General features: G+C 36.5%; 1 protein-coding gene across 4 annotated transcripts in view; it reads left to right on the forward strand.

Moving 5' to 3' along the window:
* The window catches only part of DST (dystonin), a 611,236-nt gene that overhangs the window by 350,069 nt on the left and 248,003 nt on the right, over nucleotides 1-13,164 (forward strand). For all 4 annotated transcript variants that reach the window (XM_036768011.1, XM_036768012.1, XM_036768013.1 and 1 more), the window contains one exon: nucleotides 8,130-8,296. In XM_036768011.1, the coding sequence (XP_036623906.1) occupies nucleotides 8,130-8,296 (167 nt within the window). The remainder of the gene's footprint in view (nucleotides 1-8,129; nucleotides 8,297-13,164) is intronic.

Here is a 13,164-nt window from a genome sequence, read left to right on the forward strand (position 1 = left end):
CTTAGTGGGAATGAAGCGTATGAAAATTCAGCAAAGGAGATTGAGAGCTGTGGGCAGGAGGAGAACTGAGAGTAGTGGAAATGAAAGACTAGAAAAGAGACCATATCAAGGAGACATGTGTGATCAATACCATCTGACATTTCACAGTGGTCCAGAAGGCTAGAATTGAGAGAAGACCACTAGATTTGGCAATTAAGAGGTCACTGGTAATTTTGGAGGGAGAAATTTCGGTTAAATAATGAAAGCTAGACTTTAGAGAATTAGGAAGAGAGCGAGAGGAAAGCAAATGTAGGCATGGGTTGTAGATGGTCTTATCAAGGAATTTAACTATGAAACGGCAGACTTTATTCAGATAAAGTGAAGTTTTTCTTGAGGATGGAGGAGACATGGCTATGTTTGTAGGTAACGGTGAAGTAGTCATTTGTCAGTGAGAGATTAAAGATTAATGAGAAAGTTGGATTGATGAGGCAATCTGTTGGATAAGGTAGAATGGAATGGGATCACTTGTACATGCAGAAGAGTTTGCCTTTGCCAAAGAGAAGGGCTACCCCTTCATGTGAGATAGGAGTGAAGGAAGAGATTGCAGGGAAGACATCTGTATGATGTGAGATGTGGAAGAGGGAAGAAGAAGGAACTCATGGTGACTGGTCTCAATTACTTTCAATTTAATGTGAGGCAAGATTTTTAGCTGACAGGATTGGGAAAGGAGGGTGGGAGTTCCTAGGGACATATGAGGAACTATATGCCAGTGAATATGATGGTGAATTGATTAGAGAAATGTAAAAGGATTGCCTTGCTGCTGTGAGGGCCCAGCTGAGATTATGTAACATAAATTTGTAGTGGACATAGTCAGCATTTGTTTTTTGTAATTTTCTTCTACTGTTGAGCATCATATGAATAGGAGCCAGTAGAGTGGATGGTGGATTTTACCCAAGAATGGGGCTTGGCAAAGCATTATTGACAATAGGATGGAGGGGCAAGGAGATCAAGTTCAAAGGATAGTGTAGAGTTGAATTGGTTCCCCAGGGGGTTGAGATGGTAAGAGAAGGTAATGTAGCCAGGTGCAGGGGTGATGGTAGAATTGAAAAAAAAATTATCAGGATTAATCAGTCCCTCAACAAGTATTTACTAAATGTCTGTTTTGTGCCAGGCACTGTACTAAATGCTTAGGATAAAAACAAAAAAATGCTTGCCCTCAGGGAACTTACCTGTCTAATGAGGGAAACAACAAAAAATAAATCAATGAATATAAAATAGATATAAAGGCATTACTTCTGGGAACATTAGGAAAAGATTCCACTAGGAGGTGGCACATTGACTGAATCTGGACTGAAAATAAAGAGACTATGATTTTAAGCCCACTGTGGATACTGATGAGCTGTTTCTCCCGTTCATTACTGTGGGCCTCAGATTCCTCTGAGGGGGCCTAGACTATCGAGAACCGCTAAAGTTCCTATTCTAAAATTCAATGATTCTTAAATTCGCCTTTACTTTACTTTTCTTTTTCCCCAAGGTAAATCATGTTAATTCTCTCTTTCCGGTATTATGCATAATAGACTAAATTATTTAAGAGAAGCTGGAGAAAACATGTCAGTTTGACAATGTAAACTTGAATTATTTTTCTTCAAAGAGTGTTACTTTCCTTATTCTTTTTTAATCATAGAAATATATATACATATATTACATACATATGTATGTGTATTACATATATATGATCTATCATAGGTATATTTTGAAAACGAATAAAGTACTAGGAAGTGTCAGGAGATTTTTCTGGTTTTGTGTACTCTCAGTAGATACCATAGCCATGACAACAGCTGTAAAAATAGGGCATTACAGTTGCCCAGTTGTCTGGTAACATTGACTTTTGTTCAGAGGACACTTACTTTTACAGCTTCAGCTGACTGGGAGAGGCTGTGGCAATTCAGTTTCAGGAAGTGGGTCAACATTACTGTCAATGAGAATCATCTATTATAAGCTGTAATATATGGAGACTGCTCTTCATTCTCAAAAGTCATTTGTTGGCTTTTAAACAAATGAAAGAAAGGTGCTTGTTGGAAGTTATAGGAATGTAAAAAAAAGATTCAGATGGAGTTTTAGTTTCCCCTTATGACACCAGGTTCTTAACAAAGAATCTGTGGGCATGAATCCCATGGCTGGGATACTTCTTCTTATAGCCTGGTTATTCTGTTATGAAGAAAAACAGTGACTATGTTGAAATACCCAAAGCTTAGGGAAGCCTGAGGATCATCCTTTCAGAATAGATTTAAAACAAAACAAAGCAAAATTCTTTTCACCCTGAACTTGTGTTTGTGATTATTTCCATATTCAGAGATTTTAGAATTGTTAAGATGGTCAGTACAGCCATGGAAATAAGCAGTTGACTGCTAATTAAATGAGTATAAAAACGAGTGAAAGTATGCTTTACCAGGGAAGTAAACAGTTATGGCACTAGCTCAGCAGGGACAAGGTCACCAGCCTCATGATCTGAAAAGATGGGAACAAGATCTGTGGTTCTAGGAGTTAAGAAAGGAAACTTGCTTCTTGTACTCAGGTGTTTATAATGGCTTTCAGCTGTTTTTGGAAATGTGGCTTAAATGGTTTCATGTTGCTTGCCCAATCCTAGCAGAAATAGGATTTGGCTCTTTTTAAGCCTAGTTGCTTAACCAAGAGTCATGGAGTGTGGGTTTCTGTCCTTCCAGAACTACTTGATTTTTCCTTCCTCCTCTTCCTCTCTTCTTACCCCTTTATTGCTTTTCCTTGGTCCATTATGTGTCTGTCTCTCTCCCTTCCATCTTTCCTCCCTTCCCTCCATCTCTGTATCCCTTCCTCCCTCCCATTCTTCCTTCCATGTTATTGGAACCAGCCTACCTAACTTTGATGAATCTTTTCCATCCAAAGCCTCATTCTAGCAGTGGAGGATTCATTCAGTCACCATTTTCTTCCTTGGCCACTGTCCCAGGATTATCAAATATACAAGAAAAGCATGGGGGATACAGTATATGTTGGCAAGATGTAGTAGGGGTGAAGTGTGAGATATTATTCATTTTTTTCTTTTAAGAAAAGAGGTGTTTCAGTGTGAAGCCATTTTATTTCTATTACTCACAAGGGAGGAATGGAATGAATAGGTGAAAGATGTGATAATATTATCTTTTCATTTGTAAAATACACAATTGTGAATAGTAAACATGAGTTATAAGCATTTGATTACTTTCTTGGCCCATATACAGGGTACAATATAGTTATATTAAAAAAATCTAGTTACCATTGAAATTTATAGTTAGCCAGCTCTATGATGTATAATTCAAAAATCTCAGTTTTATAGCTTCTTCCATGAAAGGCTAGACTTTCTGTTCATAAATTATATTTCTCATAGAGGTAATGCATTTGATATTTGCATTTAGGGGCTTTCTTCCCCACAAGGCCACAAATGACTTACTTAAATACATTACATGTTAAAGTAATTTGCACTTGAAAATATTTCACTGTACTTTTACAGAGCAGTCTTGTTTTAAGCATATAAACTTTATATGTAAGGGTTCTGGGGGAAAAATGCATGAACTTGACCAAAAAAAAAAAAAAAACCAACATCAATATCCAGGTGAATCAAATCTCTCTGATAATTATCTTTAACTAAGAGGAATCTTTGGTATCAGCAATCACTATAATTGAGATGATTTTCTTGTCTTCAGTTATTTTAAGTGGAATTTCTCTTTTTATCTCTTGTTGCTGGGCTTTGTTGGTAATGTATAGAAATACTGATGGTAATTTAGATGATTTTCTGATCTAGGTTTGAGTAACACCTCTGCTAGTTAACTTGCTAGCTCTGTGACCATAGGGAAATCACTTCTTTCTGGAATTTAATTTTCTCATCTGTAAAATAAGGAGAGTGGGAATAGATAGCTTCTAAGATTCCTTCCTGTTTTAACAGCTTATGATTCATACTCAGTGAAAACGTGGCATGCTTAAAATGACATCTATGCAATATGAAGTGAATTACACATCTTCCTTGCTAATTTGCTTTGATCGATATAGTACCTACATATTTTATTTTGTACCTACATATTTTAAAAAGTTTTTTTAATAGCTGCATATTTGTGAGAGCATAATAAATAATTAATGATACTGATTTATTGGGATTTAATCAGAATTTACCACTCAAAACAGGTGAATACAAAAGAGGACAATGAGTTTTTGTGACTTTGAAAAGTAAATTAAAAACAGATCAGGAAAATGGTTTTTATTGTATTTTTTGGATTTCCTGACAAGCAGGTAGAAAGCTAGAAGGTTATATCCTTTCATATAGTTAAACCTATGAAAATAAGTGCTAGTGAAGGAATTAGAATGAACAATAACACACATGTTACAGTGAAAATTCTTGGACTTGAATCTCACCAATGTGACATTTGCCAGCTGCATGATGCTGGACACGTCCCTTGGCTTCCTCTGATACCCAGGTTACTTTTCCATAAAATGGAATCTAAGATACTTGCATTATTTTCACCATGGGTTTTTTTATGTTTTGTAAACCTTAAAGTATGCTGTAAAAGTGAATTATCATTAGTTACATAAGTGAGCTGCGTTTGCAAACTTTGGTGGACCCTAAAGTCTATGTGAGACTTTAAGAACAACCTTCAAGTCACAGTTGTGGGACTACATTTGTAGTCACCTTACCTACTTATAATTTAAAATAAAGGATTCTGCTTTATTAGTTTATCGTAACTTTCAGCGACATTATAGACCTTTCACAGCCTCTTTAATATTGCATTTATAATTTATACTGCCATTAACTGAACTCACTAAACTTGAGGTAGTAGAGACATTTGCTGAAAATCAGTTATTCAGCTTACTGAGACTTAATTATTTATATGAATGGACTCTATGGGCAATAGAAAACCATCCAACTTTATAGTACGGCAGGCTACTGCAAAGGGATTTCTATTTTTTTCCTGCTTAAATGTCAAATATCATTCAAAAAGCTCCTATATTATAAGGAGCCCAAAGTCAGTGTTTTTTATTTTTCAGTGTTATTTATTTTTTATTTATCCAAAAATGAAGGGCCCTTTTCATCTCTGCCAAAATTTCTACTGAGAGCCTTAGCAATGCCATTCCTAAGTTGGTTTATGAAAGACTTTTTTCATGGTTTCTATAAAAGAGATTTTTTGAGTGTTATTTTAAAACCTTTCTTTTTGTTGTTTCGTTTATTATTCTGGGTTGTCCCTTTATATAAATGTTCTATAATTATTCACCTCTTCTACATAGTGGGAGTAACCCTCATGTGTCTTTCTTTTCCTGGGCATGCCTATGACTAGACTCCTAGGGAGAATTTTCCCTTCCATTTAGCTTTTTGGGCATCATATAGCCATCATTTTAATAGAGGAAGGATGCGTTTTATGAGAATGGTAATGAATTCCATTTTGAATATGTAATGTTTGAGATACTATGGGACTTCCAAATAGAGATATCAAATAAGCAGTTGGTGATGTGGGCTGAAATCCAGGAGACTGAACCATGAATCATCTCCATTAGAAATATTAATCGAACCCGTGGGCACTGATCAGTTCCCCAAGAGGGATGGTATATATAGAGAAAGTAACTGAGAGTAGAGCCTTGGGAAGTTCTCAGAGTTAGGGAGAGGAATACAGCTGCTGATCCAGCAAAGGAGACTGAAGAGGAGTAGCCACACAAATAAGATGAGAGCAGTGTCATGAAAAATAAGGAAGGAGAGAATAGTTGGGTGGAGGGAATGGTCAGCAATGTTAGAAGTTTCTGAGATGTCAAGAAAGATAAAGGCTGAGAAAAGGTCATTGAATTTTTAGCGGTTGAAATTATTAGTAACCTTGAAGCAAGCAGTTAGGATAAGGTTGGAAATCAGCTGGCAAGGGTTAAGTGAGTAGAAGTTGAAAAGGTGTAACAATAAGTGTGGATGATTTTTTTCTATGAGTTTTTCCTGTGAAAGGAAAGAGGGATGGCCTGAGGGGCAAGTGAAATTTATTTAGAGGTGAAGGTAAACTGGATATATTTGTAGGCAGCATGAAAGGACTTGGTAGAGATCAAAGAAGTGAATAGGAATAATCTAAAAGACAAGCCTCTAGGATAGACCAGAGGAGATGAATCCCAGGGTACAAACAATGGGTTTGGCCTAGACAAAAAAGTCAATTTTTTATCAAAGACTGGATCAAAGAATGACTAGAGGGTGATATAGAGTAGTTTTAAAGTAAAGAGTAAGGGAAAAGGAGGAGTTTATGACAGCTGGCCTTACTTGGTTCTTTGTGGAAGCAGAGGAGGAGAAGGAGAAAGAGGTGGCATAGCAAGCCTGAGGGAAGCAGAGAAGGTTTAGAGTAGCCATTTGGGTAATGTCATAGTCAGGGAAGAATAAATAGGTTACTGTACAGCAGTGAGAACACAGTTGAAATAAGGTAATGTATTGTAATGATTTCCTCCAGTTGGTGTTTGAGCAGAATGTGAGTAAGTGTGAAAAAGGTAATTGCAGGGGAATCTAGAATTGGGAATTGGCATGACATGAGCAGCAAGCAGTAGATCAGTGGGGCAAAGGATTCAAGGGGAAAGGACAGAGTATGTGGTTGAACTATTTAACTATGGGGCCAGGACTGCAAAGGAAATAAAATAGAGCAGGGGTGATGGACTGGCAGAGCAATGGGAGGTAGAAGGGTGGGGACTGATGATGTAAATAAAAGCAATTATAGTTATCAAGAGGCAATTTTCATACAGTGAATAGAATTTTAGGATCAGAAGAACTCAAGTTAAAAAAGGCCCTTAAAAAGACAGAGAAGTACTATTATTATATTTCTGGAACCCTTATTTTTTCATAAAGAGAGAAAAATATTTACACATTACATTGTCTAAACACAGTAATAATAACAACCATTTATATGCTGCTTTAAGATTTGTATCATCTGTATATAATATGGTAATTAATTTCTATAACCAAGAGTTGTGCAGATTCATAAAAACACAATTTTAATCATGCTGCCATTTTGGGAAGTATTCAAACCTCTGATAAAGAATCTCTTGATATGGTTTATGTCAAGTATAATTAGAAGGGTAATGGTGTGTGAAGTCTATTAACGTATTCCATAGTCATTGGAATCTGTTAGATTTCATCAGTTCTTTCAATGCTGCTGCCTTGGAGCCTGAGCTGGCCACATCATTGGATCCAGAAGGATCCAATATAAATCCAATATCAATAAAGATCCAAGAATAAAGATCATCCTCTATCTAGGTCTTCTGTGTGATAACTTGAACAAGGGCTTTTTGTGTCTTCTGCTTCCAGATGGAGTACCTAACTTTGACCTTTCCTCCCATGTTTTGTCACATCTCCTGCCCTCTGGGTCCTTACAGATTACTTGTCTTTCTATTTTCCACACTTTCTTGACCTCTAGATTTTATGTACTTACTAGGCATGAACACCACAACTGGTTCCTGCATTTCCTTTCCAGGATTGGCTCTCTGAATTCCAGCTTTCGGCCCAGGCTATGCATAGCCCAGGATGACGCAAGGGCTTGGTTAACAGTCATTTCATGAGTGCTAATCACAGCTTCATTACAGACTTAGGTGACCCTAGTCAAGTTACTCAGTCACTTAGCACCTCTATCAGTAAATCAGAGATGGCCTTTGTCAAAGGAGTATTGTTTGGGACAAGTAAATCATAATGTGAATACCTGTGTATTGTATTACCATGGGGGAGAAGTTTTTAACAATTAAAAGAATGAAAGTGAAACATGACAGTAAAATCAGCTGCTAACAGTATTAGTTTACCATTCTAAGAAAGGTCTGTCTGTATTTCCTATTTCCTCATGAAAAGCCTAAAGATACTTCAAGCCTATCTTGTTTGTGATATAATAATATTCTTTCTTTGGTCCCTATTGGACTAAAACCTCTCAAATTTGTAGGATTTGGTCCTACAGAGGTTCTATACAAGGAATTTGTTACTTTTTAACCACTCATGAATGAAGGTTTAAAAGCATTTAAGGTCTAATTTTGTTTCATTAGCTAAATGATAAATTTTGTGTTAGGAAATCTGTCAAGTAAAAGGAATACATAATTTAGCACTTTTTATCCTTGTACATGCAAATAATCATGCAACATTCCCCCTGATTGTGTTGTAGATATCTGATATCCATGTCACTGGAGAGTCAGAAGATATGTCTGCTAAAGAAAGATTGTTATTATGGACACAGCAGACAACTGAAGGCTATGCTGGAATTCGTTGTGAAAATTTCACTACCTGCTGGAGAGATGGAAAATTATTTAATGCCATCATTCATAAATACAGGTATGAAATAATTTTTTTCAGCTACGTGACTAGAAGACATTTGATTGATTTAAATTTCCATTTGTTAAAAAAGTGAATCAAGACAATGATAAAGCTCTGCGCCTTTTAGCCAGTGAGGCTCTTTTCCTGTGTAACCCAAACCTGAGTATATGTGGAAAAGTCCCAAGATTATAGACTTAGATCTGGAAGTTACCTTAGAGTCTAATGGGTGGGGAACCTGTGGCCTTTGAGGTCCTTGGTTACAGCCTTTTGATTGAATCCAAATTTCATAGAACAAATCCTCTTGATAAAAGAATTTGTTCTGTAAAACTTGAACTCAGTCAAAGGCTGCACCCAAGGACCTCGAAGGCCATATGTGACCTTGAGGCCACAGGTTCCCCACCCCTGGATTCTTTCATTTTACAATGGAAGAGACTGAAGCCTAGAGATGATAAGAAAGTTGCCTAAGACTTTAACTCAAATTATTTAATTCCTAACTCAATACTTTCCCCCCTTAACCACCTGTCTTACATTGTTTTATGATTGCAAAATTGTCTTTGACACACATCTGCTACATTTTCTAGTCTTACTGTTCATAGAGGATTCTGTTTTTTTTTTTTAAGAAGAGTTATATTGAAAAGATCATTACAGTTGTCTTGGTGAGATGAAAAGCAGTTTTTAACCCCTGGTATCAGCCTCAGGACTCTGATTATATGATTTTCACTTAAAAGAGGAATGGAAATTTTGACATTAATTAAAAGCATTAAAGGATTTGGGTTTTAAGATTTCACCAATGTACATTCAACTATATTCTCTAAATACTTCACTCAGCTTGTATGTTTTTGTACAGGGAAAATTGTGAAATGTATCTAGTTTCTTAATGTGCCTATTAATTATACTGTTTAAATTTTTTGGGGGGCATTGCCTGTCATTTTGATCCTGGGCTTCCAGATAAGTATTCTTAAATAGCCTCTAGGTTTTCTGTGGATTTTTGACTTTTTTTTTTTGCTGTTGTTCCCTAGCAAATAAATGTCTGCGTTTACCTTTTCTAAAATTTCATAGAGACAAACTTGTAACATAAAAATTTCAGAGTTAGACCATATTTAAGTTTGTACATGATAGATTTGTGTTGGCAAACCTTCAGTATTTTATTCTTTCTGGAATCAGTTTCCTGTAAACTTAATGTTGCAGAGATAAGGATTTGGAGACTGTTAGGCTACTGGATTCTATGCTGAACACTCCTTCACCCCAGTGAGTCCTACTCCTCAACTTCTTGGCTATTGGGAATAGTCACCTTCTTTATCCTAGACTACCAGACTATAAAGCTGGCATTGTAATGTTTATGTACCTGACTCCTTATCTTGTATTCAGTGAGCCCTCCCCAGGCTTCAAGCTTCCTGTCCTGAAGTGGTAGCTAGACTTTATCTTATTATAGTTGACAATGGCTTCTTAATTCCCAGGCTTGACTTTAAGCGGTCCACTCTATCTGGGTTGGTTTAGATTAAGAAAATCCTCAGCCATATTGTAGCATCTGGTTTCCCTATTTTTAAAAAAGGTGCTCCCTCCCCTTATTGTCCTAGACTGGTATTTAGGTTCCCTTTCTCTCTGCAGTGCATATGGCTTAGGACCATGGGGCCAATTGAGATGCATTGAAAATAATTGTGTAAAAGCTGTTTTGGGGAAACTTTATGACCCTTCCCCATGGAAACAAAAATAACAAGGATATTTAGATTTCCAGGCTAATGGAAGAAGTGTGGTACACTGGAAAAATACTGCCTCTGAAGTCTGAAGACCTTGGTTCCAATCCCACTTCTGACTCTACTACCCATGTGACCTTGAGCAAGTCACTGTACTTTCCTGGGCTTCAGTTTACAAACATTAAAATTAGGGAGCTGGCCAGTTGGCTTCTAAGGTCCCTTCTAGCCCTAAACATATGACTTTCTGTTTTCCCTTTGCCTTGTGTCTTCTTGCTGCTCCCAAGACACTCCTACCAGACTGACCTTCCTTTTCTATACCTTGGATCCCCCCAGGCTCATTGTAAGAATTGAAAAGACTGGCCGGACTTTGGGATCTTTTGAGGGGGCACGTTTCCTTGGCTCAGCTGCTGGCTCTAACCATCCCTTGCTCTCACTTTGCTGAGTCACAGGTCATACCTCATTCCCTAAGTTCACTATCAGGAAATGACTTAGCATATATAGAGTATAAACAGAACATTCTCCTCTACCACCAAGGATAAAGAATGGTACCCTACACACACAGACACACGCAATATTGAGAAGTGGAAAATTTTAGTGGCTTTTCCCAGGCCACTGACTAGAACTACAGTAGTTTCTGAATCATAGCTCTCTAGCTTGTCTGGTGAATTGCTTGGTTTAATACAGTTCTTTTTTAGGGAGAGTGCCATTTTCTAATCTAATACAGAATTTTTAAGTGCCAATTGTGTACCTAACAGTGTTAGATTCTAGGAGAGATAAAAGTACATAGTTTAGATAAAACACTGTATGTCCCCTCAAAGAACTTAGAGTCTAGTAGGGAATGACATTATCAACACAGAGAAGCTATAACTTCATTATAAGTGTTTTAGAGAAGAACAGGACAAAGTACTATGTGAGGTCCAAGGATAAAAGGTTTTTATCTAAGTTAATGTGCATCCTAGATGATTTGAAGTAAATACAATGACTTTATTAGCTACTGAAAAATTCTTTGAATCTACTTTTTTGAATATATATTCGAACTGTTTTCATAATGAGACCCATTCCTAAAATAGATGGAGTCCAATCCATTAGGTAGTCAAACTATTAATTATGCGTAGGAAGAAAAAGATAAGTGATGGCTGTGATCCACTAAATAAAGAAGAATAATCACGATAAACTTGGTTCTAATACCTTCTGCTATCTATCCCATTCCCCCACCCTTCCACAAATTAAATAACTGCAATAACAGTTGGATTTTTCTTGGTCCCGAACAATCCAGAGATTCATGTTTAGTAACCACAGGGCATCTCAGCCACAGCTATGCCCCTTTTGGGTGAGTGGAAGTATGACACCATCAGAAGCATGTGTTGCGATGAGTGTACTTTATTTAGGAAATAAAGAGCTTTTTATCCTTTGATTTGGATTATCTTACACAAAAGGATTTATTTCATAGTGCACATTCAGAGTGTGCTTGGTTTACTTCTTTGAAGTTTGTTTTAGCTAGAAGCAAAGTGCTTAGAAGGAAACCATTCCTTCAGAATTTTTCAGAACAACAATCCTTGGGCATTGTCTCTTCACAGTCATTGTAAAGATATAATAGCATGTGTCTTGAATAACTTTGCTCCCAAATACCATAATTGATAGTTATATGGGGAAGCAGGAAGATTGGGGAAGAGTATTAGGTTTGTGTTTTCAGGCTCCCCCCCCCCAACTTTGGGCACAATTCTTTGCTCAAGTTTAATGTTTCAGCTGCTATTATTTTGAGGGAGTTTTTCTGAGTGTAGGAGGGAAGAGATTGGATCCTTCTGAATGCTGTTTGTTTGGGACTTTGTCATTGACTAATACGGTAGCAGAATGTGCTCTTGAAATCTTTCAGCTTTACTTTTGAATTTTCTCTGTGTTCCATACTGGTTTTGGTTTTCTTTGCTAGAGTTCACAGTAAAAATACAGTGGGTCAAGTTTTACATGTTTTGGAGACTTACAAATAAGCTAATTTTCCTATAGTTTACATTGCTGACTTTTCCTCATGAGCTAAAACTTTCTTTACCTAGTAAATATATTCTCAGTGGCTTTCTTCTAGTAAAATGTTGAGTCCTATTCCCACTCTGATTTGTAGAGGTATGTTTATTTAAAAAAAGAGAAATCCCCCCTTTTTTCCTACATAAGTTACCACTACTAATATTATTAAAAATGGTAATAACATTTGTGTAACACCTGTGATATGCCAGGGACTGTGCTAAGCACTTTACAAATATTCTTTCATTTGATCCTCACAACAACCCTGCGAAGTGGTTCAGTTATTATCGTCTTTTTACAGTTGAGATTGCTGAGGCATAGGTTAAATGACTTGGCTAAAGCCACTAAGCTAGTGTCTGAGGTCATATTTGAACTCGGGTCTTCTGCCTCCGGACACAGCTCTCTATCTACTGAATTATCTAATTGCCTCCTAATATATGTATGATTACATGTACAAAGAGAGGGTTATGTGTACATGGGAAATTAATCCATGCCTTTTTTTCAGTTATAAATGGTCTTTCTAAAAAAATTTAAAAAGGCAGTAAAAATGTTGTGAAATGGTGAAAAGTCACCAAATGTGGACTTATGATGTGTCCTTTGTTTATCCAGATTGAGATATTTTCTTTGACAGTGATGTCATATGTAAATGGGTTGTTTTTTTTCTTTGCTTGGAAGTTACAATTTTTTAGTTTGGGGCCATGTGGTCAGTAAATGCCATGGATATCTATTTGTTCTGGCAGCCGTTTATATTTGGACTTATGCAATCTGTAGACATTTCTTAGGTTTTCTCTTGTTCCAATGTTACAAATAGAAAAAGAAAGTATTTTCCCATAGGTTAACATATTCAACCTAGTATCTGAAGTAAATGTGACTTTTAAAAGTGAAATCGTGATACTGACACGGGTTCCTTTGGTCCAAATATGATGATAATTTTCTATGAAAGTTACTCTTAGAGACTTTGAAATAATCTGAAATGTCTGCTATCATGTACTGTTTTATATTAAAATAGGCACTTTTCTCAAAGTGCCTAGATTTTATATTGCACATTATTATGAAAATACATTTTTATTAAGATTCTACTTTAATCTTTTGATGGATACAAGATTTCACCAGGATGTACATAGTTCTCATATGATTCTTTCTAGAATACTGAGAAAATACTTCCCATAAATTCTCCAT

This window comes from Trichosurus vulpecula, chromosome 7, assembly GCF_011100635.1.
Source record: "Trichosurus vulpecula isolate mTriVul1 chromosome 7, mTriVul1.pri, whole genome shotgun sequence".
NCBI classification, from domain to species: Eukaryota; Metazoa; Chordata; class Mammalia; order Diprotodontia; family Phalangeridae; genus Trichosurus; species Trichosurus vulpecula.